Below are 17,333 nucleotides of genomic sequence, written 5' to 3'. Positions count from 1 at the left end.
ACATCACAACCACCTCACACAATCTTTCTCACCCACTTTTTCAATCCGACTGTTGTCCTTCTGGAAGTTTCCAGGCACTCTGTCCTCCCTGTCGTTTTTTCTCCTCAGGTAAGTTAATTAGGCAAGTTTTATCTTTAAATTATATTTTAAGAATGATCTAAAAACTAATATGAAGTGTCTTTTTTCATTGAGGCCTCCTGCTGCCATTTTTCAGCACCTGCTCACCAGCCTGTGGCCAATTCAACTGTGGCTCCATAAAACAGAAATTAACTCCCACTCTGAACATCTCCGTCAGCCTTTTCAAGAAATAATCCATTTTATGCACTTCGTGGGAATCCTGTGCAAAGTATGTTTCTTTTACCTTTGGCCCACTCCTAATTCTGTCTGGCCCACACTCTTTTTTTGCTCGATCTCCGAGGAGGTGGGACTTGGGACGGCAGCCAAACCACACCCAGGAGATGGTTTGGCCATTTAAATATCATAAGGCTAGGAGACTCACATTTGACTTCCCTTGCAGGTTTAACCCTGGATGGTCCGGTTTACACAGGCTTCGAGAAGCACAGCAGCTCAGGGGAGGTGAGGACAACTTCCGACAAAAGGTAAATGGCCTTCACAGCATTGCTTTTGGGCCAGGAGTAGCAGGAGTGCTCCCCAGCCCACCAGGCTTATGTGCGTCCCTGGGATTGGATGCCCCCCCCCCCCCCCCCACCAAAATCCCTGATCGGGACTTGGATCCCCTGCGATTCCAGGATTGCCCCACACCACCCCCCCCCCGCCCCCGAATATTGGACTCTCAGCCTATTCCACCCACCCCCGCTCCCCCCCCTCCATCCCAGTAGCAGCTGCAAGCTCCTTACTTGGGGTTGTGACCTCCACCAGAGTGCTCCCTGCCTGACTGGGAGCCAAGTCTTTCAATCAGGTGGACTTCCGGGCGGTGATCCTGTCAACAAAGAAATTTGCATGCTGTGGAATCAAAACTCCACAGCTTGCAGGGGAACCTGAATTTCCAGGGTTCCCACCGGAAAATCTGCCCCTCCCCCCACCCTCGGAAAACCAGCCCCTGTTGATTTTGTGGCCTGCCATTTTCATTGCCTCTGGGACTAAATCGTGGTACGTGAGCAGCACATGATGTTATGCATAATAACCACGTTGTCATGAGCCATCTGGTTGCAACAAATGAAATAAAAATAAAATAAAATAAAGTCCCTCGTCTTACTCGTGTCTTCTGACTCTCTCAATTAAAAATTACAGTCTCATTATTTGATCCCCACAGTATATAATTCTAAGTATTATTACTAATCAAACTACAACTGTCATAAAAAAAACAGTCGCATGGTAATGAACAAGTCATACAGAGAGATTTGAGAACGAGGTCACAGACAAAATGAGAATTGTTACTGATGAGAAAAATAATGGCAGATGTGTTTCTGAATCTTGCTGCTGGTTAAATGTTCATCCAGTGTCTTGCACAGTAATGCATCAATGTCATACAGAACAGCCTTTAGTTCTTTTACATTGCATAACAGCAAGCACCTATGTCCATCAAGGATGAGGATTCATATAATGTCAACCACATCCAATTTGCAGCAGAGAACAACCTTTTCTCCATCCAGACTGCTAGGAAATGGACACATCCCCTCCTGACTCATGAAAAAAACTCATACTCGCCTATATCATTGGGGACTAGGATACACCTTCACATCTAGATTACTAGAATCCACAGACTCACCAGGAAAATTGGATGCAATTCCCTCTTCTCAACTAGCTATCGGTTACATATAGGTTGGACCATTTACTAATCACAAAGCTAGAAAGTTGGATGGCTTGAATCAGGCTGCAAGGAAACTTGAAAGTCAACCTATTGGATAGATGGCAATGTACCTGTCGTATTCCCATATACTGCTTGGGTACATACAACAGGAATCTGGTCACATATCCAGAAAACCTCCAGGACGTCGGAGGCATATGCACCGGACATTCAGGGAGATGATTACTTAATCACTTATCAAGTGGGAATGTGTGCAAATTTCTGGCTGTACTTTACAGAATCAATGGTTCAATTACTCGCTAATTAAAAGCTGTACTCCAATTAGTCAAACTGTAAATCCTGTAGTATAACAGGTCACCTTGGCAATTAAACCATTTAGTGATTTATAACTTAAGGAAAGGAAGTGATCTCTTTGGTGACATTTATGCTCATCAAGGTTGGGGCAATAGTTTTCAAACTTTTGGTATCATTTCTTGGAAGCTAACTGCATCCATCAGATTGGCAGGAAGTAGTGTGCATCGTAGTGACAAGACAGTCAAAGAAAAGTGAATTCATCTTTTGTAAAGTATTTTTGAAAAGTAATTGCTGCCAGACGATTAGAGAAAACAAGTCATGGGTATAAGAGTCCAATAAAAGCAATGGCAAAAAATAAAGTCCTGGGAGCTCTGGAGTGTCTTGATTGGTAAAGATAGTGGCCAATGAGGAACTCAGCTATGTGGACCAGGAACATCCCAAGTTTTATTCCAAGTCTGTGCTGAGTTCAGTGATCTCATCCACCGTGATGGTAATTAATAGTGTTATAATTGGCCTCAGCACTCTAGGCGAAGGAAAGTGAAAAGTTAGCCATGGTTTTTGCCTCAGTAAACTATACAGTGACTATTTAACAAGTGGAATGTGTGTAACATATGGGCTGTCCTTTACAGAATCAATGGCTCAGTTACTTGCCAATTAAAATCTGCGCACCAATTAGTCAAACTGCAAATCCTTGGCACTTTGCACCTTTAGTGATTTATAACTTGAGGAAATGGAAATGAATTATTTGATGAATTTTATGCTCATCAGGTTAGGGCAGTAGTTTGCAAGCCTTTTTGTGTGGGGCACATTTGCAAATTCTTGACGTTCTTCTGAGAACTGCTGAAATATGAACACAGGTCCTGAGACTCCTATCCCAACATCCAGGGTATGTCAGCTATCCAAAAAAAAATTGGAGGATTTTTTTTCATTAGTATTCAGCAACATAAAAAATATGATGGTGATCAGCAACTCTAGAAGAGATTCAAAAATGGGGAGGGCAAAAAAAGCGAGGGAATACACAATAAACTGGAGGATATTGAGAGGGGTAGAAGTAGTGAGAGACCGTGGAATGCATGTCCACAGGTCCCTGAAGGTGGCAGGACAGGTAATAAAGTGAAGAAGGCATATGGAATGCCTTCCTTTATTGGCCGAGGTATAGAATACAAAAGCAGGAATGTAATGCTGGAACTGTATAAAAACACTGGTTAAGCCACAGCTGGAGTACTGCATGCAGTTCTGGTCATCACATTACAGGAAGGACATAATTGCTCTAGAGAGAGTACAGAGGAGATTTACTAGAATATTGCCAGGGCTTGAAAATTGCAGCTATGCGGAAAGATTGGGTAGGCTAGGGTTGTTTTCCTTAGAATAGAGGAGACTGAGGGGTGACTTAATTGAGGTGTGCAAAATTATAAGGGGCCCAGATAGGAGGGACCAGTTTCCCCGAGCAGAGAGGTCAATTACCAGGGGGCACAGATAGAAGGGTTAGAGGGGACATGAGGAAAAGCCTTTTCACCCAGAGGGCAGTGGGTGTCTGGAATTCACTGCCAGGAACGGTGGTGGAGGCAGAAACCCTCAGCTCTTTTAAAAGGTACCTGGACATGCACCTGAAGTGCTGTAACCTGCAAGGATATGGAGCAGGTGTTGGAAGATGGGATTAAATTGGGCGGCTATTTTTTTCAGCCACCGCAGACATGATGGGCTGAATGGTCTCCTTTTGTGCTGTAATTTTTCTATCGTCCTGTCTGATGACGGACGAATGAAAATCTAATGGCCTTAAGATCCTTAGGGTCAATGGATCCCATTTTGAAGATCGATCCTACTATGAACATAGTGTCAAGAACAAGTATTTCCAGAATAGGTATAGTACAGACAAGTTTTAGGTTGAAGTTACTGCTACTCACCTCCAACAATTTTCATTAATCACAATTTTGGGACACCTTTCCAACCTAATCAATACAAATTTACCCATTTCAGACACCAACCATCCTTATGGTGTCTTGAGTGAAGCTGCTAATTCAGTGCAAATCTGTGGCTAATTGTGTGTGACCCATAGCCAAAAAGGAACTGATATATTCAAAATTATTTCATGTAGGGTCCTTGCATCCGATGAAGATGACTTTCATCCCATCAGGACAGGATCAAAATCACATCCCAAAACTGGGATTAATTTTCAAATCTGGGCAGTCTTGGGTAGAGGTCTTATTGCTCATATTTTAGTGTTTTATACCAAAACAAATTGATCCTCTGAACACATTTCAAGCCTGAAAAACACCAGTGACCAAATCCAGTTAACGTCAGCTAGGGTCTGTAAAATCATGTTGAAGGTAGAACTGATGAAAACAACTCTCCTTGTCTGACAGGCGACCTTGCTTCAGGTTCGTATTATCCAGTACGGTTACGTTTTATGGCCCATCGGACAGATTTCTCACCGTCAACCCTTAAATCTGTGGGTAGGTGGTGTGGTCACCCCTAAACCCAGACGTTTTATAGGCTGCTGTGCATTCCACATGGATTCCAGTTCCTTGAAGATCCCTAAAAGGTTTAATTATAGCTAAACTAATACACACAATTCAGAGCAAACTATATACAGAACCTTTGTCCGGGGTGTTACAGTGCAGAGTGATTATGGCTTCCAGTCACTTACTACATAATCATTTATTTTTCTCTCAATGCAAATTATGTTCCATAGAAGTGGAAAAGTACAGACTACAAGACTGCAAGAGGACTTACTGTGTTGAAGTTGGGAAATAATCCAACGGGGGAGGGGGTGTTTAGTCGAAATTGTAGTAAGTGTTTCATATCGAGAGCTGGCTGCATGGCTCTTCCTTGCAGCTGTAGAGATGCTAAAACACTATTGTTTTGGCCTGTGGAACCTGAAAAAACACAGAAGGAATGTATAGTGATTAATTATAATTGCCATGCTAACTGTGCTAAGCTAATAAAACACATACACAGCAAATGACATTCCTCCAGCAGCAGATTTAAAATGTTTGCTCAGTATTTAGCATTTTGACATAAACGTTTGCTGCCGATGTCAATGCCAGGTGAGCCTTCCCTTTTAAAAGTATGCTACGAGCTATTTTGAAGAATACAAGCTCATACAAGAAGAATTTCCCTATGGAGTATGCTATTCCTGTGCTTCAAGTCAAAACAGACACCCATTTATGAATGTGCAAAACCTGGTATTGCATCCCGGATCTTTGAAGCAAAGATTCTTTCCACATTTTGGATTTATCTGAAACAAACCTACCTCCATAACCTCATCCCAACAGACATAGATCATGTAGAACCTGCAGTGTGAAGGCCCAATTTTAACCCAGAGCAGGAATTGGACATGTATGGGGTGGGTGGGTAAGGTGAGTGTTGAACTTGGCAGTGCGAATTGCAGGAAATTTCAGTTTCTGCGCCGGATCTGCATACCCAGTTCAATCGCTCCACCCAAAAGCAGCAGGAAGCAGACACTCACTTGTCCTGAGTTTCTTTGTGTTATCTTTAGCAACACAATGAGGTATGTGGATTCCAGTTCCTTGAAGATCTCTAAAAGGTTTATTTACAGCTAAATTAATACACACAATACAGAGCAAACTATATACAGTACCTTTGTTCAGGGTGTTACAGTGCAGAGTGACTACGGGTTCCAGTCACATGACTACATCCTGGTACTTAGCTCATTAGCATACTGAGTTCTTAAAGGGACATCACTCTTAGAGCGATCATATAACATCCCCTTTCTTTTCAAAGCTAAGTCTCGTACGCTACAAGTAAAACATATAAAATTAGATAATATCAAAATTAGTTGTACAGGGATAGTGTTACGACTGGATGAGGAAGGGGTCTCAGGCTCCCCTTTTGCCCCTTTCCTGGTTTGGCTGTAACAGGGTTTTTCTTTTATAACAGTGATTTTTAGCTTACCACCTCAGTAAGTCTTTGCTCACTGCTCTCTAATTCTAATTGCAAATAAACCAATCAGACAGGTTTTCTTAGGTTTAAACAAGAAAGATGTAATTTTATTAGCCTTACCACTTTAACTCAGTTAAAATTACTAAAATACGCAATGCAACCACGAGATAAACACACACACAACTAGACACAGACGGGGAGAATTAATTAGCGGATGGGCAGCGGGGGATTGAAGTAGGGTTGGCAATAAATGGAATTCAGTTACTGTCTTTTGTTTTTGATGTAAAGTCCTTGGTTGAAGTTGAAGTCTTGGAGTTCTCGCTGGGGCCCAGTGCACAATATTAAACTTGCTTCTCTGGTACCAGAATGCCAAAGAGAGGTTTCAATTGTCTTCTCGATGGTCGCCTGTAAAGTTCTGTAGTCCTGAGGCTTACGCTGCCACTGTGGCTTTCCTGGGACTTTCCTGGAGAGAGAGACTGAGGGAGGGAGACCTTCCTCCTCCTTTCTGTTCAAATTGCAGTCTGATCCCTTTCTGTGTGGCACAATTCAAAAAGTCCCCAGTCTGGCCAGCAGGTACGTCATGTGCCCATCTCTTTGTTTGAAACAGCACCTTCTTTGGTGGGGAGGGGGCTGGTGGAGGTTGCTGGACTTCAAAGCTTTCTAGACACACACGATGGGGGTTGGAGTTCTGGCTCTTGCACAGATAAGGTGTGGATCATCACTATTGCCCAGACCAATTTTGTTAATTGAATCAGTGAGCACTCCCATTGTCTCTCTATTCAACTCTCTCTCAGAATGCAAATATGCAACCATGTTTTCAGCTGTTCAGCTCGGTAATCTTTTTAAACAAGTTTTGTGCAATGTCCAGTAAAAAAGGTTCAAGGAGTGTCCCATATGACAAAATTAATATGTATCATTTGGCAGGTGTGATTCTCGTCACAGATAGAGATTATAAAATTTACAAGTGTAGAGACAGGGATTGTGAAATTTACAAGTGCAGAAGCTTAAAATTCCATATATTGTTTCGGTGGTTTGACAACTCCTCCAGGTCTGGTTATGGTATAACCTTCTGGGGATGTGGATTTCACCCTTGGCTGTTTTTGGTTTGCAGACATGCTGTCAACGTGTTGTCAACGTGTTTGTTGTTGTCCTGTCACTGCATGTCAGTCATGCACCATCTTCATTCTCAAACATAATTAATTTATGTGACAAGACCAAGGGAGAGATCACAGGAATAGAGCCTTATTTGGACACGGTGAGATACTGGGGTCTTTGGGCCTGGGCCAATAAGGAGAAGATACAAATGAGGTGAGCAGGCCTAAACCAACCAGAAAGAAACAGCACAGTTTTGAAGAGATAAGAAAGAGAATAAGTATGGAAAATCTCGGTCACCTGTACATTCTATGGGGATTCACCTGATCACTTGTTGCGACTTTCCCATTATTCAGTTGCAAAAGGATGGTAACAGTGCTGAATTTTAACTCTGTATGTTTCGATTTGAAAATGGGAACTTGTTTATAGATTTTTTAGAGATACAGCACTGAAACAGGCCCTTCGGCCCACCGAGTCTGTGCCGAACATCAACCACCCATTTATACTAATCCTACACTAATCCCATATTCCTACCAAACATTCCCACCTGTCCCTATATTTCCCTACCACCTACCTATACTAGTGACAATTTATAATGGCCAATTTACCTACCAACCTGCAAGTCTTTTGGCTTGTGGGAGGAAACCGGAGCACCCGGAGAAAACCCACGCAGACACAGGGAGAACTTGCAAACTCCACACAGGCAGTACCCGGAATCGAACCCGGGTCCCTGGAGCTGTGAGGCTGCGGTGCTAACCACTGCGCCACTGTGCCGCCTGTTCAGCTGGATTTGACAACAAATTACTGTGCAAAAGAATGTCTGCATTTTCAAAGGCCTGATTTTATTTGGATTATATTCAATATCACAAGCCTGATGAGAATGGGGTTTATTGGGGGATGGGGGCGGGTGTGGGACAGATGGTTTACAATACCAACAGTGTGGTATTTACCTTGTCTATGCCGCAGTTTGCCCTTCACCATTTTAACAGGTGCATTTTGAGCAAGCAAGGACCTCAGTGACATACAAAAGTCAGGGTTGGTTGACATAATTTGGATCGCAATGTTATTTCAACCCGATTCGCACACTGTTTATCGTTTTTAGGGAAGCTGGCGTGAGAAGACTCAATGCCCAGGAGAAGCCTCACAAGGAATCTCTGAGCCTCTCCTGCCCTGGACTTGCCCATACCCTGACAACATCTTGAGCCTACCCTAGTCAACTTAGCTGACTGTCAGGACTGTTTTCAAGATGTAACATATAAACATAGAAAGATTTATGGACAGAAGGATTCCATTCAGCCCATCATGTCTATTCTTGCCGAAAATAAGCTATCTAGGCCAATCCCACCTAGAATCACAGAATAATTACAACACATAGGGAGGTTATTCGGCCTGTCATGTCCATGCTAGATCTCCGCGAGAGCAACTAGACAGCTCGTCCCACTCCTCTGCTTTTTCCTCATAACCCCGAAAATCTTTCCTCTTCAGATAATTATCCAATTCTCTTTTGAAACGACGACTGAATCTGCCTCCACCGTTCTCTCAGGCAGTTATTTCCAGATTCTAACCACTTGCTGCATAAAAATGTTTTTTCCTCATGTCGTCTCCGGTCCTTCTGCCAATCACTCTAAATCAGTGTCCACCGGTTCTTGACCCTTCCACCAATGGGAACAGTTTCTTCCTATCTATTCTGTCCAGACCCCCCCCTTGATTTGGAAATCCTCTACCAATCTTCTCTCGATCTCCTCTTCTCCAAAGAGAACAACCCCAGCCCCTCCAATCCATCCCCACAACTGAAGTCCCTCATTCCCGGAACCTTTCTTGTAAATCTTTTTTGCACCATCTCCACTGCCTTCACTTCCTTCCTAAAGTGTGCTGCCCAGAATTGGATACAACACTCCAGTTGAGGCTGAACCAGTGCTCCATAAAAATTCACCATAACTTCCTTGCTTTTGTACCATATATTGTGATATTGCTTTAATTATTTTAATACTGATTAACATACTACTGAATATGTAAATAAAAACAAGAAATGCTGGAAACACTCAGCAGGTCCGGCAGCATCCGTGGAGAGAGAAGCAGAGCCAACGCCTCAGGTCAGTGACCCCTCCTCAGAAATGGCAGATATAAGAAATGTAAAAGATTTTAAGTAAGTAAAGCAGGGGTGGGGCAAGGGATAACAAAAGGAGGCATTGGCAGTGACCTCATCTGCAATCACCAACACAGGGCATGGTGAAAGAGAACACAAACTGTGACCACACAAGGTCACAATTGGCAGTAGATACTGTTACCCTTCAGTAGGTCTGCAATGCATTCAATACATTTCCCCATAATTTGGCACTATTAAATCAAATGCAAGACTTACTGCTTAGTCTGATTCAGAGAAATAATTTTGAGAAGAAGTTAAGTAATTATTTCTCTTTAAAAAATCCACACTGTTCAGAAAGAAATTTAGAAACATAAATGGGAACCGCTGTGCATTTGCGTGCAGTTTAGACAGATTGGCTGGGTATTTGCTGCTTCTGTGTTCTCGGCGCACACTGGGAACACATAATGTGAAATTCCACACCCCCAGTCCATAATTTTTCAGTCAGTAATTTAATGGTCTGCAAGTCACAGGCTGGGGGAATGTATAATTTCCTCATATGTGCTCAACAGAATATTCTAAGAGTTCTGAAACAGAATATTCCAGCCATTGTATTTAGGTTGATAAAACACTTGAAATATCCATGAAATTAACGGAACAAAAATCCCACTTCATCTCACGCAAATGAGTCCTGTTCTTTCTACAGCCATTGACAGAATTTTCTGATGTCTCATATATAATGAATCATTTATCACTTTTATTCCTCCACATTTGAGGATGAAGCATCTAAAAGTGACTGTCTGATTTTTACCTTATTCCTCTTAAACAAGAAGAGCTTTCCTGTGCTTAATGTATGTGATCCAGATGGCTCAGCGTTCCACACCTTTTAAAATTTCTATCCTTTCAGTTTAGTTTTGTCAACTGAATGAAGAAATAAATACAGTACTCAGGGACTTGGCGGATCGACCAGAACCCATGTTCACAAAAGGCATTTGTGCAGACAGTTGTGTGTAACTGCCAAATACCCAATGGGAATGGGCTTTATTCATAACCCATGACCTCCACCAAACATTACTGGCACCAGAGGAAAATTTGATTAACTGTACTTACCTGCATACAGCTGTATCTGTGTGCCACATATTCCTTGTTTATTGTTGGTCTGAAGAAACTGAAATTGTCTGTGAATGTGGTCGTTTGACTTTGTGTGTTACAGAAATGAATATGACCTCTTTGTATAAAGAGGCTTTTTTAACCAACATTAAAGGGAATCTATTATCGAGGGAAGGAAACAGCATGGAGGAGCTGAGCATACCTTCAATACAATGGCAGGGTTGATGATGTTTTTGCAATCTTCATTAGGTTATTGCATCATATTGATAAACACAGTAAGCAATGCTAGTAAGTTTACAACAATAGTTAGCCCCTCTAAGTTTAATCCATGATTATAGACTGAATGGATAGAAATTAAAACTGGAAGGTGTCAGTTGGGTTCAGTGACAACCCTCTTGCTTCTAAGTTAGAAGGTTTAGGACCAATCCATGATTTAAACACATAATCTGATGTTGGCACTGCAATGCAACACTGATAGAGTGTCACACTGACAGAGGCGCTACCTTTTGGACAAGACTTTCTCTGCCTAGTCAGGTAGATGTAGAAGGTTCTAAGGCAGGAAGTTCTCCAATTGTCCTGACCAACTGTACGATACTATAACATCAAAACTGATTATTTATCTCATTGCTATTCATGGAACTGTGCTGTGTACAGTGTACAGTGCGGTACAGTACTGATTCTACAAATACCCCAGATCTCTTTCAACTTGCCCTTTGGCCTGATGAATACCATTCAAGTACGTTCCTCTATTTTCTCTTCTAATTTTGCAGTGCCTTCTAATTATCCGTAGCGAAATTTCATCGACCATTATTCTCCCACTTACAAGTTTTAATCAACTCATTTTGCGGGCTCTTGCCTACCTCATCAGATTTGACTGCCGTAGCCCAACCCCCACTTCAGTATCGTCTGTAATTCAACATTGTTGTGCATTGTTAGACAATGAGCAAAGTAGCCATATGGGAGGAGAGAGTCAGTGTTTTTTTGAAATTCAGGAACAAAGGTGAAGGCCAAAGGCTGATAAATGCTGGTTGAAAAGAGTAAAAATGTTGAGGCAAATCAGGATGCAATAATTAAGTGAAGCCAAGCTTAGATTTATAAACCTGTGGATTGCAGATGGAAGAAAATACTGAGGGAGGCAAGGAGCTCCACCATTCTTGAGGTCCTTGGAAGAACGTAAGAGTAAAAGGCACAATGAGGCTGTAGAGAGGAAAAAGGAACATGGAGAAGAGCTTAAAACAAGCAAGTGAGGAAAGTTTAAAGGAACACTGATCTCATTAGCATTATCAAAATATACAGAGAGATGAAATATACAGAGACTGAGGGAGATTAGAGGCTTGAGGTGTGAGGAGAATCACTACCAGATGACCATCTTTTGTTTGTATTCTGTCCAGGACTGTAAGAAAGTTGTTCGGAGAGCTTCCCCAGATAGGAGCACAGATTTAATTCTTGGACAGATTTGTTGAGGTGGAACGAAGTTGTTGAGATGAACTAGGGAACAATACTTCTCGAAGGCAGCTTTAGCAAGAGAAGATGGAAGGGAGAAAAGGGATGTCATCTCCCCCCTCAGGTTCAGCACAGAGCGAGAAGGGTCTCTGGAGATAGAGGTTTTCTGAACTGTAATTAGGAGGTCCCATGACTTTGAGCTTATACAGCTTATCTTTACTTTCTGTGGATGCCTAAACTGCTGATGTAACCTATGTAACCACAGGGAAATAGAAAGTGGAGATAAGTTGCTTCCCTACAGCAAAGGAAGAATAATCACAGGATGAGCTGCCCTCATGCACCTTCTAGCGCTGAACAGATTGGCAATGCTCAGGCCTGGGAGAAAATGAATTGTTCTCTCTAATGTGGATGAAGCTTTCTGCAAGGAAACCAAAGTGAAAAAAAAGTAACGGCTTGGCCACGAGAGAGAGAAAAAAGAGCAATCTCATTCCTGTGACATTTCTAGCTGCAATATTTTGAACTCAATTGTTCTGCCACAGGGTAGCTGTACCTGCTGCATTCGGGAAAGGAATAAGGAGCAGAGATGAGACGAAATAGGAACACAAATACTATTTAGCATCTGTGCCTCAGTTTTTTTTAGACCGTTTTTCTGCCCCATTTCAGTCAGTTCTGATTTATTCCCAAAGCAGCAGATGCTGCTTTTTTGGTACAGAATGTTTTGTACTTTCCCAGCACCTGCAACTGCTGAAGCATGAACTCTCCATGGCAGCTGCTGGCCTGAATCAATAAGATTTCACTGCGATCACCTCTTTTAACCACTTGACAGCTTCTATCATCTTGCATATTAAAAATGCGCACGTTATGGCTATCTGGAGCCATTTCTCAGTTCATTGACTGACAAAACCATCAACCTCGTGGGACTGCAGTGTTGGGTTGACGTCAACGTGACCAGGATGGAATGTAGACAAAGAGTCTTGTATGTTATGATGTACTTGATTCATTTGTTTAGGTTTATTGTCACGAATGCCAGTCAGACATATCAACCATTTCCTACATATTCATTTACTTATTTTGCTGCATGCTCATAGGAACAGAAATAGGCGATTCAGTTCCTTCAGCTTGTACTGTCATTCAATTAGATAATGGTTGATCTGTATCTTGTCTCTATCCACCCATCCTGATTCTGTAACCCTGAATAGCCTTAAACTAATAAAAAAACTATCAATATCCATTCTGCCATTTTCAGTTGATCTGGCCTCAGTAGCTTAATGGGGGAAAAGGGTTCCAGATTTCCCCTGCCCTTTGTGTGAAGAAATGCGTCCTGACCTCAACCTTGAATGGCCTAGCTCTAATTTTAAGGTTATGCCCTTTGTTCTAGGCCTCCCCGCCACAGGAAATAGGTTCTCGATCTACTCCTTCATACGTCTGCTTTCTGTCTTCAGAGGCATTAGAATATATGAGTGCTTCAAACCAGTACTTTCCCCAATTTCCCCCTTTCATAAAAAAAACATATTGCATACACGCACATAATGGAACCGAACTAGCAGAAGGAAGTTTATCTGGATTTTTAAAAAAGCAACTCAAAACATATATAACTCAACCGTCCTGGCTCCGATCCTCCTTTAGACTTTGCAACTCCTTTGACATAATTTTCAGTTTTACTCACAATAATTAACTTAAATAGGAACTTACAGGCATTCTCATACTCAACCCCAGATTTCTAGTGAAGGTTCATCCTGTCAGTCAACAATAGGAGGGCTTAATTACATTATCTGTCCAATGCTTGTTCTATATTTTAATTTACAATTGAAATCCACTGGAGGTTCGCAACAGGCATTTGTATTAATTTGATAAATCTGTCTCCCATCTCAAGCTCAGCTGAATGAAGAACTTCAGCTCTCTAAGCCTCGAGCCCTTGACATCAAGGCAGCATTTGACCGAGTGTGGCATCAAGGAGCCCTCGCAAAACTGAGGTCAATGGCAATCAGGGGGAAAACCCTCCGCTGGCTGGAGTCATACCTAGCGCAAAGGAAGATGGTTGTGGTTGTTGGAGGTCGATCATCTGAGCTACAGGACATCACTGCAGGAGTTCCTCAGGGTAGTGTCCTAGGCCCAACCATCTTCAGCCGCTTCATCAATGACCTTCCTTCAATCATAAGGGCAGAAGTGGGGATGTTCGCTGATTGCACAATGTTCAGCACCATTCGTGACTCCTCAAATACTGAAGCAGTCCGTGTAGAAATGCAGCAAGACCTGGACAATATCCAGGCTTGGGCTGATGTGTGGTGCGAATGTTACTTGCCACTTAAGTGCCAGGCAATGACCATCTCCAACAAGAGAGAATCTAACCATCTCCCCTTGACATTCAACGGCATTACCATCGCTGAAACCCCCACTATCAACATCCTAGGGGTTATCATTGACCAGAAACTGAACTGGAGTAGCCATATAAATACCGTGGCTACAAGAGCAGGTCAGAGGCTAGGAATCCTGAGGGGAGTAACTCACCTCCTGACTCCCCAAAGCCTGTCCACCATCTACAAGGCACAAGTCAGGAGTGTGATGGAATACTCTCCACTTGCCTGGATGGGTGCAGCTCCAACAACACTCAGGAAGCTCAACACCATCCAGGACAAAGCAGCCCACTTGATTGGCACCTCATCAACAAACATTCACTCCCTCCACCGCCGACGCACAGTGGCAGCAGTGTGTACCATCTACAAGATGCACTGCAGCAATGCACCAAGGCTCCTTAGACAGCACCTTCCAAACCCGCGACCTCTACCAACTAGAAGGACAAGGGCAGCAAATGCATGGGAACACCACCACCTGCACGTTCCCCTCCAAGTTACACAATATCCTGACTTGGAACGATATTGCCGTCCCTTCACTGTTGCTGGGTCAAAATCCTGGTACTCCCTTCCTAACCGCACTGTGGGTATACAGTGGGTTCAAGAAGGCTGCTCACCACCACCTTCTCAAGGGCAATGCTGGCCTAGCCAGCGATGCCCACATCCCATGAATGAATAAAAAAAAAAGCACTGGGATTTCCTCCCTAAACTTCTCAACCTCTCCCTGAAAACTTACTGTTTTGTCCAAGCTTTTGATCACCTGTGCTAATATCTCCTTATGTGGCTCAGTGTCAAATCTTGTCCTATAATACTCTAGTGAAGTGCCTTGGGACATTTTACTATGTTAAATTTGCAATATAAATGCACATTGTTGTTGTTGAACTGGGAATTTTTCACGATTGAAGTAAATAACTTCCCCTCTTGACATTTCCAGCACTACAATTATGCTGAAAATTTCCAGTGATAGTGAATTTCCAGTCATGTACATGGACACCTTTCAGTGAATTACAAGGCATAATCCAATCATTGTGAAGTTCAGACCATCTAAAAGAAATTCCACCCCTCCAGAAAACAAAGCTTGAGTGAGCTTGTGGGCGGCACAGTGGCGCAGTGGTTAGCACCGCAGCCTCACAGCTGCAGCGACCCGGGTTCGGTTCTGGGTACTGCCTGTGCGGAGTTTGCAAGTTCTCCCTGTGACCGTGTGGGTTTTCGCCGGGTGCTCCGGTTTCTTCCTGCAGCCAAAGACTTGCAGGTTGATAGGTAAATTGGCCATTATAAATTGCCCCTAGTATAGGTAGGTGGTAGGGGAATTGAGGGAAGGTGGGGATGTGAGAGGGTAATGGGATTAATGTAAGATTAGTATAAATGGGTGGTTGATAGTCAGCACAGACTCAGTGGGCTGAAGGGCCTGTTTCAGTGCTGTATCTCTAAATAAATAAGGAAATAAAAATAAACAAGAGCTTATTTTTTTTTTAACAAAACCCAGAAACTGGAGCATGAAAATTCACCAAGAAAGGCATTAGTTGCTTTTTCTACTTCATACACAAAGGCAGTGAATGTTATGCACAGTTTTTAAGCTACTCTCAATCTACATCTTTAGGGTTTCCCCTGTGGAATTGATGTTCCTTCATGCTGCATCTTGAAGTGGAATTCTGAAGTAATAGAACTAGCTGCTTGTGCTACAGTGGAAATATTAAATGAAGAGTGGATGAAAAAAATCAAGTTAAATACAATTTTAATTTCTGCGCTCAATCCTTGATTTCTGTACACTTCAGTCAACTGTGATTTTGTCTCAATGGAGCATATGGAAACTAGATACAAAAAATGCACACACACAATTCTATACGGTCATTTTCTTTTTTCTGTCCTTCACTGTGGTTAAAGGTTGTGAATGAAGCCTATTGAGATCACATACAATGTTTATTTATATTTTGTTTATACAAAACAAAGGTGTGCTCTGTTTAGACCTTATTGACAAAGAGGCCCTGTAAAATTGAATGACAGAATCCAGTAACACACACCGCAATACTCCTCGTAGACGGTTCCTGTGATGCAGGGTTGATCATGAAATCAATGTGGAAGCCTATATAATTATTTTTATCAGTTCTTTGAGGATCAAAACCAAGGAAATCCACTCGTGGTGCTGGGGGTAGCTACCATCATCTCTTGCCTAATGAAATGCCATGAAGCCCTTCAATGTATATTCTATGACTAGCCTTACTGTCAGAATTCAGGGAGGACTTTCATGTGTGGTGTACATCAGACATGTGGTGGGTAGGTCATCTGCTCCTCCTGCCTGAATACATCTGCTCCACCTGCCCAATTACACCAGCCCCGCCCAAAAACATGCACTCTGCCTGCCCAATTACATTGGCTTTGCCGAACTGATTACATCTGCTCCATCCACCCAATTATACTCACTCCGCCCACCTGGTTATATCAGCCAATGGCCCAATCCATTCTCATGATGTGGCTTCAGTTCAATTTGATGGGTGAGCTGCAAGCACTCATGACCGCCTTGTCATTTGGGAGGGTAGGAAATTTGACACGTTTTAAAAGTCAACTGGGTAGCATGTTTCCCTAGAACTAGGGGACACACTGTCAGAATAAGGTGTTGGCCAGTAAGATGGAGATGAGGAGAAATTTCTTCACTCAAAAGGTTATGAATCTTTGGAATTCCCTACCCTAGAGGGCTGTGGATGTTCAGTCATTGAGTACATTCAAAGCAGAGATCAACAGATGTTTGGATACTAAGGGAATTAAAGAGTATAGGGAAATTGCAAGAAGGTGGAGTTGAGGTTGAAGATCAGCTATGATCTTCGTGAATGGTGGAACAGGCTCAAAGGGCCAAATGGCTGACACCTGCTTGCAATTTCTTATGTTTCTTAAGTTCATGTGTCTTAAAGGTAGGGTGTGGAAATTGAACTTCTGGAGCAGCAGCGAAAATCCCGGCAGGCAGTGTTCTCGAATATTTTCATACTGCCATAGAGGTGCCTATTGAACATGGCAAGGCTGGGAAGGAGGCCCTATTTCCTTCAAATGGCAGATGTGTGCCAAGCCAAATACATTAGCAGACTAACAGTGAGGTGGCTGAGTGGGGCAGGGTCAGCAACATTGTTCCTAAAACCTGGCTGCAGTGGTGGAAGAAATGTAATGACCTTACCAGGACTGCCAAGGGTAAAACTGCTCTTCACAGTTCGCTGACTCTGGAAATAGCCCTGCGAAGCCAATCGTGACTCAAAATAACATAATTCTCACTAATTCTATTCATATTTACCCTATAACGTAA

The 17,333-nt window shown here is 42.6% G+C and overlaps 1 protein-coding gene across 2 annotated transcripts in view; it reads right to left on the bottom strand.

Moving 5' to 3' along the window:
- The window catches only part of znf385c (zinc finger protein 385C), a 273,245-nt gene that overhangs the window by 109,801 nt on the left and 146,111 nt on the right, over nucleotides 1-17,333 (bottom strand). For both annotated transcript variants that reach the window (XM_068013000.1, XM_068013001.1), the window contains exon 2: nucleotides 4,796-4,938. In XM_068013000.1, coding sequence (XP_067869101.1) covers nucleotides 4,796-4,938 — 143 coding nt within the window. The remainder of the gene's footprint in view (nucleotides 1-4,795; nucleotides 4,939-17,333) is intronic.

The sequence above is a fragment of the Heterodontus francisci genome, chromosome 33 (assembly GCF_036365525.1).
Source record: "Heterodontus francisci isolate sHetFra1 chromosome 33, sHetFra1.hap1, whole genome shotgun sequence".
NCBI classification, from domain to species: domain Eukaryota; kingdom Metazoa; phylum Chordata; class Chondrichthyes; order Heterodontiformes; family Heterodontidae; genus Heterodontus; species Heterodontus francisci.
The sequence above is the reverse complement of the archived record's forward strand: the minus strand, read 5'-3'. Positions and strand labels throughout refer to the sequence as shown.